The 16,986-nt window shown below is 42.8% G+C and overlaps 1 protein-coding gene across 4 annotated transcripts in view; it reads left to right on the plus strand.

Moving 5' to 3' along the window:
• specc1 (sperm antigen with calponin homology and coiled-coil domains 1) overlaps positions 1–16,986 on the plus strand; it is a 169,114-nt gene that overhangs the window by 117,285 nt on the left and 34,843 nt on the right. For all 4 annotated transcript variants that reach the window (XM_024431744.2, XM_024431747.1, XM_024431745.2 and 1 more), the window contains 3 exons: positions 185–257; positions 487–631; positions 3,185–3,287. In XM_024431744.2, the coding sequence (XP_024287512.1) occupies positions 185–257; positions 487–631; positions 3,185–3,287 (321 nt within the window). The remainder of the gene's footprint in view (positions 1–184; positions 258–486; positions 632–3,184; positions 3,288–16,986) is intronic.

The following is a 16,986-nucleotide window of genomic DNA, read 5'->3' on the forward strand; positions in this document are numbered from 1 at the left end:
TATACATTTTTTTATCTGTTTATTACCGACTTAAATGTATAAAACTTTTGTAAAGCCTTTTAAATACATTATAACCATTACTAATAATGTAAAGTGTTACAAGTTTGGTTGTCACTTTTTTTATCATCATGTGTATAGGACATGAATAGGACATGATATACATTTTTAGTTTTTGTTTCTGTAGAGGCAATCGTCTATCAAACCGCTCTCAAAGACACTGGAGAAAAGGATTAACCATGGAGAGTTCTCTCATTCAGGTACGTGACACTGTAGAGAGAGCAAGTATAAAAGTAGCACAGATACTGTATATATATAATTTTGTAAAACACCAATTAGATCAAAACGCTTCTTTATCATTGAAACCAACGCATTCTGGCATCTTGCCTTCATCAGCACATTTGACTAACTACAAACAGTCACAACAGTTACATCCTCCTTCCCCCTCTACCTCCCCCGTCCCTGGTTCCTGATTCCTGTGTTTCCCAGATAAGTATGGGGGCTCTGGGGATGAGCTGAAGCCCAGCAGCCTTATGAGGAAGAGTCCTTCCCTGGAGTCGGTCATCAAGTCCCCAGCAACCTTCAGCAGCCGCAGCCACTCCATGAGCTACAACAAGAACAACAGCAAGCTCAGGTGGGCCCTCCTCACTGCAGATTTAGAGAAAGAGCCCACACAACTACAGTGATCACAGAAACATACACACATGTATCACTTGTAACATCACACATCATCACCGGTTCATACACATACAGTAGATCAGGGGTTCCCAACTTTTCCTGGGGGGTCGCGGGACCTTCCATGATTTGAGGGGTAAACAAACTATTATTATTTGGATTTTGGATTTTTTAGCACCTTTCTATAAACCGATCAATAACGACACATAACCCTGCGATGCTTTAGGCTAGAAACAAGAGGTAAACTGCCTGAGGTAGATGTGACTGCACATGGGGAGATCTTTGGTTTGTCTCTATGACATTCAGAAGCTGAGCTATGACCTAGTCAAGAAATATTACATTTTTTACTTTGCTTGAGAAGTAATGTTATCAAATGTGTGACTGTCGCTATCAATTCACTTTCTGTTCATATAAATTCTAATATTTGGTAGTGGAATAACATTTGGGGAAATCCGGTCTTGACTTTGTATTCCTTATCAAAAATTATTATTATCATTAAACAGCCTATCTAAAATATGTCATGTGTCTTGTTAAACTACGTAGAATGGCTTCAAAACAACACATTTCCCTAGGTCCCTTAAATTAAACAAAATCAAGTGTGACATACAAATGTGAAAAAGAGGGCCCTGGGGAATAAAATGTTGGGAACACTTGCACTAGATGCGGTGTTTCCGTTGCAGTCATTTTGCTGTGGCGCTGCGCCAGGGGAAAATCGTCGCCTCCACGCCCCAAAAATAAGGAACATGAAAAAATATTTCTGCCGCAGTGCATGAAAAACCGGACGCCCCATAGTAGAATAGCTTATCTATTTACCTATTCTGGTGACATAAAGTGTTTTCTGTGAGAGGTACAGTCGGGGGGGTGTTACCCCGGGTGGTAGTTACGTTACCCTATATTCACTGTTTATGCAAGTTTTTTGGTACATAAAATCAATCAATATCAGCCTAACTAGTTAAAATATCACATTTTATTAGCTATATGCATGGTCCAATGTTAAAATAATAACATTTTTTATATATTTTCTCATTTAACCTTTATTTAACTAGGCAAGTCAGTTAATAAGAACAAATTCTTATTTACAATGATGGCCAAACCCTAACCGGACGACTCTGGGCCAATTGTGCGCGGCCCTAGGGGACTCTCAATCACAGCCGGTTGTGATACAGCCTGGAATCGAACCAGGGTCTGTAGTGACACCTCTAGCACTGAGATGCAGTGCCTTAGACCGCTGCACCACTCGGGAGCCCCAAATAATGTTATTGGGCTCATTTCTGGAGGTGGAAAGTACATTTTAGGTGGTATCAGCTACACATTTTTTTCCAGAGGAAACACTGAGTAGATGACACATGCAGATACACACCCACAAACTTTCATACATATTCATACTGAGAGATCTTAACAGTCATGCACTTGGTGTTAGTCATACTATTCACTGTTAGATCAGTGACAAGCTGGCAGCGTGTTGATCATACTGTATCTATCACCGAATTGCCCCAGTTTTTACTGACTGTTACGTCCTAAATGGCACCCTATTCCCTATATTGTGCACTACTTTTAACCAGAGCCCATAGGGCTTTGGTCAAAAATTGAGCACTATATAGGGAATATGGTGCCATTTGGGACGTACTCACTGACTGAAACCCATGGTTTGATACTGAGAGTCCCGAGAGCCTTCTGTTCTGGTGCGCTAGTAGACACAGTAGAAGTAAACTTGGAAGAGATGAGTCAGAGAGAAATGTTAAATAAACAGCAGATTACATTTGTTGTGACTACCGAACTCAAGATTCATTAAGCATAATAAGTCTCCATTCAGGCCTCTTTCTGTTTTCTCAACCCAGCCATCAAACAATACTTTAGAACCATTTAAATATAATAAATTGGAAGGTTGTGCAGGACTATGGTAGATGAAGGAACCAATCTATCCGTTCAGACTGTTAGAGTATGTATCTGGTCAATATGTCAGTGTATTATGTTTGTTGTTTATAACAGTGTGTTATATGTGAAAATGGGATTGTATTATACATTGTATTTGAATGTTTATGGAATCTTGGAAGATTATGAGGACTAAATTAAAATAAATTAATAATGAAATCAAAATCTCTCAAAAACAATCACTTCAATACAGGAGATATGTTTACGGTCACATAGTTTTTCATTGTTTATCTAGAGCTAATGACAAACATGCATAATTAATGTGATATCGAGGGTGACCCAATGTCATACTATTAAACTCTCAACACACACACACACACAACAGACAAACACTAGATTGTCTAGATTTCTACATTGTCACGGACACAAACAACAGTATGTGAACATTTTTGTTGCTCCGCAAATGTGTTTATATTTGGTATTGTTTTCGTAACTGTATGTCTGTGTGCGTATGCCTGTGTGAGTGCATGCATGCATATTTACTGTATGTGAGGTTGATGGAGACCCAACACACAGGTCAGATGCCATAACCTTTGTTTCCCTCTCTGTCATTGGCTGCGTTGTCTTTCCGCGGTGTCAGTGTGGAAAGAAAGGACCCCTTGGCTGCACTGGCGCGGGAGTATGGGGGATCTAAGAGGAACGCTCTACTGAAGTGGTGCCAGAAGAAAACAGAAGGCTATCCGGTAAGGGCCCTGGGTCAGAGACCTGTCTCAATACATAACCCTATCAAATTCCTCTTTCTTTCTCTCGCTTTCTCTCTCCCCGTCTCTCTGACCCTCTCACTCTCTCTCCTCTCTCTCTCTCCTTTCTCCCTCTTTTTCTCTGTTGCTATCTCTCTCTCTCTCTCTCGCTAGATATCAGGCATATGTCATGCAGGCCATACTGTGCAGTGAATGTTCCTAAAACTCCAAGGTTTAGTGGGGAACACTTTAGTATAGGAAAACCCATCTTAAGATACTATGTCCTTATTAGTCGCACATTGAGACAGATTATGAAGAATCTCTTTCTTGTTTAACTTGCTCTTTATTAAATACAAATAAATGATTACATTTATTTAATATGTCTTTATTATGACTAACAATGAAGTTATTAAAGATTGGCCAATAACACATAATTTATAATGTTAGAGTAAAAACACAAGTAATAAATGCCTAATATACAGTATAACTAATAAGACCAAATAAAGGCCTAATATATAGCTAATAAGACCAAATAAAGGCCTTATAGCTAGTAATATACACACTTACAAACAACAAATTAGTGACTTATTTATATGTGCACATATTTATGAAGTGTTACCCAAGGCTTTATACTATAAACTGTGCTTCTCATTGGAACATGTTGGCTTAAAGAGCGTATTGAGGTTTTAGGCTGTTTTTACATAATAGTCAAATAGACAAACCCTCACCTCACCTGTCCTCACTGTGTGGATATAAGATGATATCATTAATGTCAGCAAATCATCCTCAATGCAAAGGGATCCAGTACAAAGAATACAGTGGAACATGTGGGTGTTAGTGAGGGGGGGGGGGCGTGTCTGAGCAGACACATAAGTGAGTGTGCATGAGTGAGTGCATTTGTGTCTGTATGCATGTTATTATGTGTGTGTGTCACGCCCTGACCTTAGTTATCTTTGTTTTCTTTATTATTGTCACGTTCTGACCTCTTATTTACTTTGTTTTGTATTTAGTTAGTATGGTCAGGGCGTGAGTTGGGTGGGCAGTCTGTTTGATTTTCTATGATTTGGGGATTTCTATGTTTCGGCCTAGTATGGTTCTCAATCAGAGGCAGGTGTCATAAGTTGTCTCTGATTGAGAATCATACTTAGGTAGCCTGGGTTGCACTGTTTATTTGTGGGTGATTGTCTATGTTGATGGCTTGTTTCAGCGCAGCTCGCATTAGCTTCACGGTTGTTATTTTGTTTACTGTTTTTGTATAGTGTTTCAGTGTTCAGTGTTTTCTTCATTAAAATTAATGATGAACACATATCACGCCGCATTTTGGTCCTCCGATCCTTCTCGCCTCTCCTCTTCAGATGAAGAGGAGGACGACCGTGACAATTATTTTGGTTAGGTCAGGGTGTGACAAGGCGTGGTTTGTTGTGTTTTTGTCCTGTCTAGGGTTTTTGTATGTTTAACCAGTCTAGGTGTTTTGTATGTCTATGGTTGCCTAGATTGGTTCTCAATTAGAGGCAGCTGTTTATCGTTGTCGCTGATTGGGAACCATATTTAGGCAGCCATATTCCTTGGGTAATTGTCTATGTTTAGTTGCCTGTGGCAGCACTATTATTATAGCTTCAAGTTTGTTTTGTTGTTTTTGTAAGTCTGTTTAAGTTTCTTCGTTTCATTAAAGAATATGTATTCTCATCACGCATCGCCTTGGTCTCATCACTATAACGAACGTGATAGAATCACCCACCAAATAAGGACCAAGCAGCGTGAATGGGAGGAACAGCGCTTGGTGGAAAAATGGACCCGGGAGAAGGATGAGTGGGTAACAACCTGGGAGGAGATAAAGAGGTGGTCGATCTATCCAGAGAGAGTGCCAGAGCCCGCCTGGGATTCTATGGAACAGTGCGAGGAGGGATACAGGAGAATGGAGGAACGGCGACGATGTAAGGGTACACGGCTAGCAAGGAAACGCGGGAGGCAGCATCAAGAAAACCTGGGGGGGAGGCACACGAGGAGATTGGCTGAGTCAGGTAGGAGACCTGAGCCAACTCCTCGTGCTTACCGTGGGGAGCGTGTTACTGGTAAGGCAGTAACACGTGTTATGCGGTGGAACACACGGTGTCTCCAGTGCGCATTTCTAGCCCGGTGCGCTCTATTCCAGCTCCTCGTATTGGTCGGGCTAGAATGGGCATCCAGCCAGGAAGGAGGGTGCCGGCTCAGCGGTCCTGGTCTCCAGTGTACCTCCTTGGACCAGGATATCCTGCGCCGGCTCTGCGTACTGTGAGTCTGCACAGGGCTGCGTCCAAGTATAAACATCCAGCCAGGACGGGTTGTGTCAGCTCTACACTCCAGACCTCCAGTACGCCTCCACAGCCCTGTACGCCCTGTTCCTCCTCCCCGCACTCACCCTGAGGTGCGTGTCCCCAGCCCGGTACCACCAGTGCCGGCACTACGCACCAGGCCTATAGTGCGCCTCGGCAGTCCAGTACTCCCTGTTCCTGCTCCTCGCACTCACCCTGAGGTGCGTGTCCCCAGCCCGGTACCACCAGTGCCGGCACCAGGCCTACAGTGCGCCTCACCAGTCCAGAGTGTCCGGCGACAGTACCCAGTCCAGAGCGTCTGGCGACAGTACCCAGTCCGGCGCTGCCAGAGTCTCCCGCCTGTCCGGCGCTGCCGGGGGTACTGTCACGCCCTGACCTTAGTTATCTTTGTTTTCTTTGTTATTTTGTTTAGGTCAGAGTGTGACAAGGGGTGGTTTGTTGTGTTTTTGGCCTGTCTAGGGTTTCTGTATGTTTATGGGCATGTTTCTAGTCTAGGTGTTTTGTATGTCTATGGTTGCCTAGATTGGTTCTCAGAGGCAGCTGTTTATCGTTGTCTCTGATTGGGAACCATATTTAGGCAGCCATATTCCTTGGGTAATTCGTTGGTGATTGTCTGTTTAATTGCCTGTGTCAGCACAAGTTTGTTTAAGTTTCTTCATTTCATTAAAAAGGTATTCTCATCACGCTGCGCCTTGGTCTCATCGCTATAACGAACGTGACAGCGTGTTCCCTTTCTAGGCCCACATTCACCTGGTTTAGCCCTCCACTAATAGCCTGTTTTAAGGAGTCCATTAAACACAGTGGGATTACTGATTGTACATCATGTGTGAGGGCCAGCTAATGCCACTAACACTGGTAAACACAGGCTAAGAAAGGAGGGTCGGGATCTGCCTGGTCTCTGCACTGTTCTCCCTCTTAACTAAATTCCATCGCAGTATGGGGTGTGCTAGCTAGCTTACAGTAGCACCAAGGCTGCGAATGAAATCAAATCAAATCAAATTTATTTATATAGCCCTTCGTTCATCAGCTGATATCTCAAAGTGCTGTACAGAAACCCAGCCTAAAACCCCAAACAGCAAGCAATGCAGTTGTAGAAGCACGGTGTAGAAGCACGGTGGCTAGGAAAAACTCCCTAGAAAGGCCAAAACCTAGGAAGAAACCTAGAGAGGAACCAGGCTATGTGGGGTGGCCAGTCCTCTTCTGGCTGTGCCGGGTGGAGATTATAACGGAACATGGCCAAGATGTTCAAATGTTCATAAATGACCAGCATGGTCGAATAATAATAAGGCAGAACTGTTGAAACTGGAGCAGCAGCACGGTCAGGTGGACTGGGGACAGCAAGGAGTCATCATGTCAGGTAGTCCTGGGGCATGGTCCTAGGGCTCAGGTCCTCTGAGAGAGAGAAAGAAAGAGAGAAGGAGAGAATTAGAGAACGCACACTTAGATTCACACAGGACACCGAATAGGACAGGAGAAATGGCACCCTATTCCCTATATATTGCACTACATAGGGAATAGGGTGCCATTTCGGGCTAAGCCCAACACCACTACTCTACTTAGCCTAACAATGGCCTTGTCCAAGGGTTTCAGTTCAATTAAATGACAGACTGCTGTACTTTGCTCAACCAAGCACACAGGTCAATAAGGATATTAAAACTTCTTAAGGATCGGTGTTCTGCTAGCGAGACAACTTCCGGTGAAATTGGTGGGCGCTCAATTCAAATAAATAATTTGAATTATTCAACATTTTGGTACATATAAGTGTCTTATATCGGCTGAATGCTTCAATTCTGTCCAATTTTTAGTAGCTATTACAGCGAAAACATGCCAAGCAATTGTTTGAGGATGGCGCCCCACATCAAAATATTTCATACATTCACATATAACGATGAAATATTCACTTTTTGAAAATCTTCCTCTGATATGTCATCCAAAGGGTCCCAGCTTCAACATGTAGGGTCGTTTTGTTAGATAAAATCCTTCTTTATATCCCAAAAAGTCTGTTTAGTTGGCGCCATCGATTTGAGTAATCCACTCGTTCAACTTGCAGAGAAAGGAATCCGAAAATCTACCCCTAAACATTGTTTCAACAAGTCAAAATACATTTCTATTTACTCCTCAGATACCCTAAAATGTAATCAAACTATAATATTTCTTTCGGAAAGAAATATGTTCAATAGGAAACCGATTTTATCAGGTGCGTAATGTCTTCATGGGGCGCACAAACACGAATTTCCAAGACTTTGTCCTTCTAAAACTGATATTTCTTTCAGACTGCTGACACCTTGTGGAAGCCATAGGAATTGCATCCAGGGAGATAATTTTCATTATGACCTTTCTCTTGCATTTCTAAGAGGACGGTCTCTCTCAAAAAAAATTCTGGTTGGTTTTCTCCTACCATATCTATTGCGTTATATTCTACATTATTTTAACATTTCTACAAACTTCAAAGTGTTTTCTTTCCAATGGTACCAATTATATACATATCTTAGCTTCAGGGCCTGAGCTACAGACAGTTTACTTTTGGCACGTCATTCAGACAGGAGGTGGAGAAAAAGGGGCCTAGCCCTAATTAATAGAAGGTTAAAGGTGACTGAAAAATAGACTAGCTTTAAAGGATTGAATGAGTTGTTAGATCAATAGAGTTCCTGTTTTTAGGCATGTTTGATGGTGAAATGAGTCATCCCTCCACCCTGTCCTCTGTTGCCATGGTACCTCGTTCATAATTCTGACTCACTGTTGATGTTCCTAAGACTCCGCAAATCCACTGTGATGAAAACAGCCAACCTTGATAGTTACAGTAGATACGTTTATTTCTCTAGCACTCCAACTGAATGGACTCTACTTTACAATGGCTGTATTTGCAGCTATGCTCTCCTTTAACTGGGAGGTGGACATGGTCTCCATCTTGACTGCTTATCCGATCATTTCTTTCATACACAAACTGAATGGTATATAGCTGTGGGGTATTCATTTTAGTCAACGCTCTTATCCAGAGCAATTAGGGTTATGTGACTTGCTCAATGGCACATCGACAGCTTTTCACCTAGACGGCTCGGGGATTCGAACCTTTCGGTTACTGGCCCAACGGTCTTAACCACTAGGCTACCTCCCGTTTCAGTCATTGGCACCTACTGGTATTCTATGGTCTACTTTTACACTCAGTGGTTCTGCTGAGGAGAATAATCATTCTCTGGTTTATGGAATGCAATAAGAGGCTTTGGTTAATAGCTGGATGAGAATTTATTTCAGTACATGGAATGAATAGGCTCTGAGGTGACTGTTACAGTATATGATGATGCGTAATTTCCATGTGAGGGTCCATGTGTTTGAATTCCTCCTCAGATTGTGGGTCCGGTGGTTTAACACACCAGGGGGAACGTGACCAAACTTGAGAATGGCTGTACAACACGTGTGAGATGCTCAATGACATTAACATTGAGTGTTGCATAATACTGCAGAAACATCCATGTGTTTTTGTGTCAGGACAACAGCCGTCCATGTCTAAATAATTAATTCATTATTGAATTCATTCATTAATCTGTATTTGATGCCATGGGCATCAGTTTCGAGCTCTAAAATTACATTCCATCTCATGGCACATCCCAGTAGTAGGAACAGATATGGCCACAGGCCTTCTCTGACCACACGGCTGCCTGGGCAAGGAAAAGGTTACTGCCAGAGCACAATATGGGCCATAAATTGAGCTTAATATCAGTCCGGCAAAGGTCAGAGCAGACAACCAACTATGTTCACCGTCATGGCCGACCTGCCCTTGTCCGACAGAGGCCCACTAATGACCTGCTAATGTGTGGAGACAGACAGCCTGTCACAGTCAAACATCTCTTCTTAAGGCTGTTGGCTAGCCAGGCTGAGGCCATAATGTTGATCGCGTTACACAGAACGGGAGGTTGGGCAGTTGAGATCCCTTTTCTACGGAACCATCATTCTGGTTTGATAAAGGTTAGTGGGGGTTATACCTTTCAGTTTCAACAGATCTTAGTGTATTGTTCTGTGGGATATCTATTTTGCTCCATTTAGTATGGTGGGTCGTGAGATGATATGCCCCAACTAACAGGACTCTAAAAGCTCCAAATCATGTTGTCGAGTTGAAGAGGTCATGTAATGGGGACATAATTAACTGTCACTTTGAAGTATTTTACCAGCCCTGTAGGAATATTGACTCTGTGGTGTGTGGTGTGTGTGCGTGTGTCTTGTGTGCGTGCCTGTGTGTGTTCTCTCTGTTGCACGGCTCAGCTGAAGTAGGTGTCAGGAAACTGGCCTCATATATTTTCTCATCTGTCTGCGTGGAGCCGGAATGGCCTCTCTCTCAGACAGCCCCTTCCCCTGGCTGGAGGTCAGTTGTTATTATACCACAGACGTATTGTTTCAAGGCCTGTGGTCAAACAAGACTCTAAATTAAATTAAGATGGAAAAACAGGCACTACTGTAATCAAGAGGGGGCTATATCCCATTTAAAGTGAAAACCACTCAAGACAGTGTGTCCCAAATGGCACTCTTTTCCTTATAGTGCACTACTTTGGATCAGAGCCCTAGTACACTATATAGGGAATAGAGTGCCATTTGGGATGCATATTTCGAAGCTATATTCCTATTGGGGATGCAAAGCCTTATTACAATACTTTTCCTGTGGTCAATAATAATTACTGGGATGGATTTAGATGGCTGTTAACCTAGCTGTTAGAGCGTTGGGCCAGTAAATGAAAGGTCGCTGGTTCGAATACCCTAGCAAGGTGAAAGGTGACAAGGTGAAAAATCTGTCGATGTACCCATGAGCAAGGCACTTATCCCTAATTTGCTCTAGGGGTGCCTTGCTACTACGGCTGACATTTTAAACACCTATCCGGTGTATGTGACAATAAAACATCTTGGGTTTTTTATATGCTAGGATTTTCATTTGATTTAGTTGCTATTATATTACGTTAATACTAGCATAATAAATCTAGGGTCATTATTGATCACGATGAAGGGCTAACTTGGCTATTATGTGTTTGATTTTGAACACCATCCTCCTATCCCATCAAACTAAAAGAGGATGGCAGGTTTATTGCAGTTTTTGATGTTGAAAACAAGATACAGTGTGAAGCCACTGTGTACGTGCGGACATACCCGTACATCTCACCTGAGCCCTCTCCCCTTAAATGGAGCAGTGATGATGGCCATGGGCCTCTATGTATGCACCCACTCAGGCGGTGTGTGTGTCTGCGTGTGTGCGTGTGAACCTGCCAATACGGCTCGTGCCACTGGCCATACTCTAACGACTAACAAGGTCAACGAGATACCATTAAACGTGGTAAACAAAACACACAGTGACGTGAGTGCTGGAGGTGGCCGTGCTGTTGCCATGGTGAGGAAGAGATCAATACCCCCCCCCCGGGGAGAAGGGGTAAACACAACACCACGGTAATGTGACCAAGATTAGTAGATACACACACACACACACTGGGACCTGAAAGATGTTCTCCAGTGGTGTGTGTGTCAACATCTGGAGGAGAGGCGCGTGCTTGGTGGGACTGCTCTCAGAACACCTCAAATGTCAGCTTCTCAGAAGAGACAATCGATCAGCAAAGACCTTAATGATGCTCTGATTGACTGGGCCCTGTGGGAGCTAGCTAGCCTCTCTCAGAGTGGATGAGAGGAGAGAAAGAGCGCTCTCACAGGAAATCAACATTCATTTTTTGTAGACACCTCCACACACACACACACACACACACACTTCAAACAGACCTGACCATATGTACATGCCTCGACCAAAGACCATGCAGAAGACATTATCATCATGACAAATTATCTGTTTGAATGATGATTACATAACAACTGATTACAGTATCTCAGTTGTACTGAAATCCACTGCCGGTCACAGACAGTTAATCACTTCAATCACAATCAATACAGAGTCTTTAATAACAAAAGGTTTTGTTCTGATCCCCACCTGCTCTAGTTTCCCACTGTATTTTTATCATGGTGGTCTTTGATGTTGTTATATTATAACCAAAACATAAGCCTTGTTTATTGTTCAGGATGGGAACAATGAGGAGAAGGCGAACAGACAGGCTTAGCTGGGAGTCTCAGTCTGGGCTGAACAGAACGTAGCCTCAGCTGGGACTAACTGAGGAGATTGGCCTTCCTCGGTCATCCGGCCCTCTCTGAGAAACAAACACAACCACCCCTGGTGGTAGAGCGGGGGCGAGCTAGTGTGAGGAAGAGGGAAGGAGCTAATGAATAGGGGGGTGGGGGTATATCTAGCCAGAATAATTGGGACATTGGGACATTTGAACTGTGTCATGATACTGCTGGGGTGGGCCGTAGGGAGAGGCAGCAGACACATTGGTTAAAATGCATCATGACTCTCCCTGCCTCAGTACCATGTATATGGGAGATACATACTTACACAACACAATTCAAACTGACACAAAGGCCTTGGTATCCCTGTATCCTATTTGACTTCTGCCACTCCTCCTAACACCCAAGAGAGAGAACACAGTCCATTATTATTTTATCTTTATTTAACTAGGCAAGTCAGTTAAGAACAAATTCTTATTTTCAATGACGGCCTAGGAACAGTGGGTTAACTGCCTGTTCAGGGGCAGAACGACAGAGCTCGGGGATTTGAACTTGCAACCTTTCGGTTACTAGTCCAACGCTCTAACCACTAGGCTACCCTACCGCCCCTATATGGGTGGGCTGCTTAGCTGCCTCACACTCATATTACATTACATTTCAGTCATTTAGCAGACACACTTATCCAGAGCAACTTACAGTTAGTGCATTCACTAGGTGGGACAACCACATATCACAGTCAAAGTAAGTACATTTTTTCTCAATAAAGTAGCTTTCAGCAAAGTCAGCGCTAGAAATATATATTTGACTTTACCTGTCGCTCGTGTGTGTGTGTGTGTGTGTGTGTGTTTTCCTGTCCGGCCCTGGCTGCGCTTTTCTTTCAGGCTTTCATTGGTCAGGCTGTCATGATTAATTGCATGGCCTATTACGGCAGCTTCCCTTTTCTTTACTCAAATAGGGACAGACAAAGAGAGACAGGGAGAGGGACCCAGGGTTTAAAGGGATAGTTCGGGATTTTGCAAATTAAGCCCTTTATCTACTAACCTGGCTAAAACCTAACTTGAAGTCCTCCTGACTTGATTGTTTGTAAAGGCTATTTTCTTTCTCCTTCAAACCCATGTGGACAACCACACACAGCCCCCGACCGCCGCTCCCTTCCAATACATCTGTTGGATTTGAAAATACAACGTGATGTCTCAACCCCACAGGAAATAAAATACAACCGTTTGAGAGAACCAATCTAAGCTCAGCCAGAAATAAGCACAACTCGGAGCAAATACTCCATTTACAACGGCTTCCTGTCCAGACCAGTGTGTCACAGCTCTCTTTCGCTTTGAGTCACATGAGTTGCATCAGCAGGCTATTTATCTACTTCCCCAGAGTCAGATGAACTCCCGGATACCATTGTTAAGTCTTGAGTCCAGTATGAAGGAAGTTAGAGGTAGTTTCGCAAGCCAATGCTAACTAGCATTAGCGCTAACTTAACGCAAAGACCGTCTTTGCGCTAAGCTAGTTATCATTGGCTCGCGAATGCATATTGACTGTAAGGTTTTATTGTAACTCCAATGACAATGTGTTGGGCCAGTGTGGTAGATATGAGAAACAAAATAAAAAAGTGAGAGATGACTGTTGGTTTGTGCTGTAGTATGTAGAGAGCTTTGTTTATAGTATTGGAACTTCTTTGTTGTCGTAGCTGATGGTGATATTGTATGGCTGACTGGCTGGCAGACTTGCTGGCTGGCTTACTGACTGGCTGACTGGCTGGGCTTCCTAATGCAATCATACTGTATGTTATCTACTTAATATTTTACTGCAGTGGGCTAAATCAGGGTCACACAGAGTGTTTATTGGTAGTCTTAAACATTTGTCTTAAACAATTGGTCGAAATGTTAAAACATGTATTTTTCCCTATTTAGACACTTCCTATGTGTTTTAATCAAAACAATTATATGCACTGAGCTTGTCTGATGCTTTAAGCGAATGGTTTGATTAAATAATTAAGACTCACAAATGACTAGAGTGTCACGTTCTGACCTTAGTTCTTTTGTTATGTCTTTGTTTTAGTATGTTCATGGCGTGAGTTGGGTGGGTTGTCTATGTTCCTTTTTCTATGTGGTGTTTTTGTGTTTGGCCTGGTATGGTTCTCAATCAGAGGCAGGTGTCGTTAGTTGTCTCCGATTGAGAATCATACTTAGGTAGCCTTTTCCAACATGTGTTTCGTGGGTGATTATTTTCCGTTTCAGTGTTTGCACCATTCAGTGTTAATTTTGTTTCTCTTGTTCTTTTTGTATTCTGTATTCATTCTCATTAAATTACATTATGGATACATACAACACTGCATTTTGGTCCTCCGATCCTTCCTACTACTCCTCCTCAGAAGAGGAAGAAGAAAGCCATTATATAGAGGGAGTCTGACTGAAAAGTTATGCTACCAAAATCCCTAATTTATTTAGGAAAAACATTCCATATTCCCTCAATGCTTGCTCTCTTTACATGACATATGTATGCATCACATGCACGTGACCAATAGGGCCTGACCTATAGCTCCTGAGTGGTACAGCGGTCTACGGCACTGCATCTCAGTGCAAGAGGCGTCACTACAGTCCCTGGTTCAAATCCAGGTTGAATCACATGATTTGGAGTCCAATAGGGCGGTGCACAATTGGCCCTGCGTCATCCAAGTTTGGCTGGGGTAGGCTGTCATTGTAAGTAAGAATTTGTTCTTAATTGACTTGCCTAGTTAAATAAAGATTAAGTAATTAAAAAATATATATAATAATCACATCAATAAATTGGTTATAACAAGCTCAGCTAAATGAATGCAGAGGATGTGACAAATAAACTAAAAATGGGGGACTGTTTACTGGTTGCTCAGGAGGTAAAGGGGAAGTCAGATGTGTGGAATAAATTTGACTAGTTGTGGAAAATACTGGGGGAAAAGAAGGTAAGGAGCAAGCGCTGCATAATATGTCTCTGCCAAACAGGAGCTGTTACTGTAGATTACAATATCATTTTTATGAGCGTTTGGAACAGTGTAAACAACACAGACAACACAGAGAGTCTGTTGTAATGTTTTTTTCATATTTTTAATGCCTTTATTACAGCAAAGACTAAAGAGAGTCACATTAATTTGTGAATGCAATTTCGGGAAATTGAACAGTTTAGGCCTATTTGTTGTTTACGCTAATTATTCAATGGTCGCTTTCTTATTTTATTTTAAAACTAAAATGCTTGATTGCATTTCAAACCATGAATGACTCGTGTGTTGTGTGGTGACATGAATGAATAAATGAATGATTGGTACAGTAGCCTGTATAAGAACTGAAATATAGGCCTAAGTATGTTACGGTATTAAGACTAAACAGGATGCTCTCTTAGGCCTACAGCTTGATCGTGGTTATACAAGGCTGCTATACTTAGCCTACTAATGATAATGACATTACTTATTATTATAATGATGATCATGATAATAGTAATAATAACAATAAGAAGGAGATCGAGGGAGAGGAGGGTTATTATTATTGTTCGAAATACACATTTCCAGACAATACCAGAGAGGCTGGTCTATTGAAAAGAATGTGTAAAGTCTTTATAACAGCAGAGCAAAGATTAAAAACAGTTTAAAAATGGTTTACCCGACATGTGGTTGCGTGTGGCTTGGTGCTCACGGAATCAGAAGGCTATTAAACAAATACTCAAACAGGCAACGGAAGCTGTATCTGTCTTTTCTGTAGATATACAGTATATCACAAAAGTGAGGACACCCCTCACATTTGTGTAAATATTTGAGTATATCTTTTCATGTGACTGAAGAAATTACACTTTGCTACAATGTAAAGTAGTGAGTGTACAGCTTGTATAACAGTGTACATTTGCTGTCCCCTCAAAATAACTCAACACACAGCCATTAATGTCTAAACCACTGGCAACAAAAGTGAGTACACCCCTAAGTGAAAATGTCCAAATTGAGCCCAATTAGCCATTTTCCCTCCCCGGTGTCATGTGACTCGTTACTGTTACAAGGTCTCAGGTGTGAATGGGGAGCAGGTGTGTTAAATTTGGTGTCATTGCTCTCACACGCCCTCATACTGACTGGTCACTGGAAGTTCAACATTGCACCTCATGGCAAAGAACTCTCTGAGGATCTGAAAAAAATAATTGTTGCTGTACATAAAGATGGCCTGGGCTATAAGAAGATTGCCAAGACCCTGAAACTGAGCTGCAGCATGGTGGCCAAGACCATACAGCGGTTTAATTGGACAGGTTCTACTCAGAACAGGCCTCGCCATGGTCGACCAAAGAAGTTGAGTGCTGCAGAGGTTGAAGGGGTGGGGGGGTCAGCCTGTCAGTGCTCAGACCATACGCCGTACACTGCATCAAATTGGTTTGCATGGCTGTCGTCCCAGAAGGAAGCCTCTTCTAAAGATGATGCACAAGAAAGCCCGCCAACAGTTTGCTGAAGACAAGCAGACTAAGGACACGGATTACAGGAACCATGTCCTGTGGTCTAATGAGACCAAGATAAACGTATTTGGTTCAGATGGTGTCAAGTGTGTGTGGTGGCAACCAGGTGAGGAGTACAAAGACAAGTGTGTCTTGCCTACAGTCAAGCATGGTGGTTGGGAGTGTCATGGTCTGGGGCTGCATGAGTGCTGCCGGCACTGGGGCGCTACAGTTCATTGAGGGAACCATGAATGCAAACATGTACTGTGACATACTCTCCCCTTCGGAGACTGGGCCGCAGGGCAGTATTCCAACATGATAACGACCCCAAACACACCTCCAAGACGACCACTGCCTTGCTAAAGAAGCTGAGGGTAAAGGTGATGGACTGGCCAAGCATGTCTCCAGACCTAAACCCTATTGAGCATCTGTGGGGCATCCTCAAACGGAAGGTGGAGGAGTGCAAGGTCTCTAACATCCACCAGCTCCGTGATGTCGTCATGGAGGAGTGGAAGGGGACGCCGGTGGCAACCTGTGAAGCTCTGGTGAACTCCATGCCCAAGAGGGTTAAGGCATTGCTGGAAAATTATGGTAGCCACACAAAATATTGACACTTTGGGCCCAATTTGGACATTTTCACTTAGGGGTGTACTCACTTTTGTTGCCAGTGGTTTAGACATTAACGGCTGTGTGTTGAGTTATTTTGAGGGGACAGCAAATGTACACTGTTATACAAGCTGTACACTCACTACTTTACATTGTAGCAAAGTGTCATTTCTTCAGTGTTGTCACATGAAAAGATATACTCACATTTTTACAAAAATGTGATGGGTGTATTCACTTTTGTGGTCTAGTAAAAGGCGCCA

Source organism: Oncorhynchus tshawytscha, linkage group LG09 (genome assembly GCF_018296145.1).
Source record: "Oncorhynchus tshawytscha isolate Ot180627B linkage group LG09, Otsh_v2.0, whole genome shotgun sequence".
In the NCBI taxonomy this organism is placed as follows: Eukaryota; Metazoa; Chordata; class Actinopteri; order Salmoniformes; family Salmonidae; genus Oncorhynchus; species Oncorhynchus tshawytscha.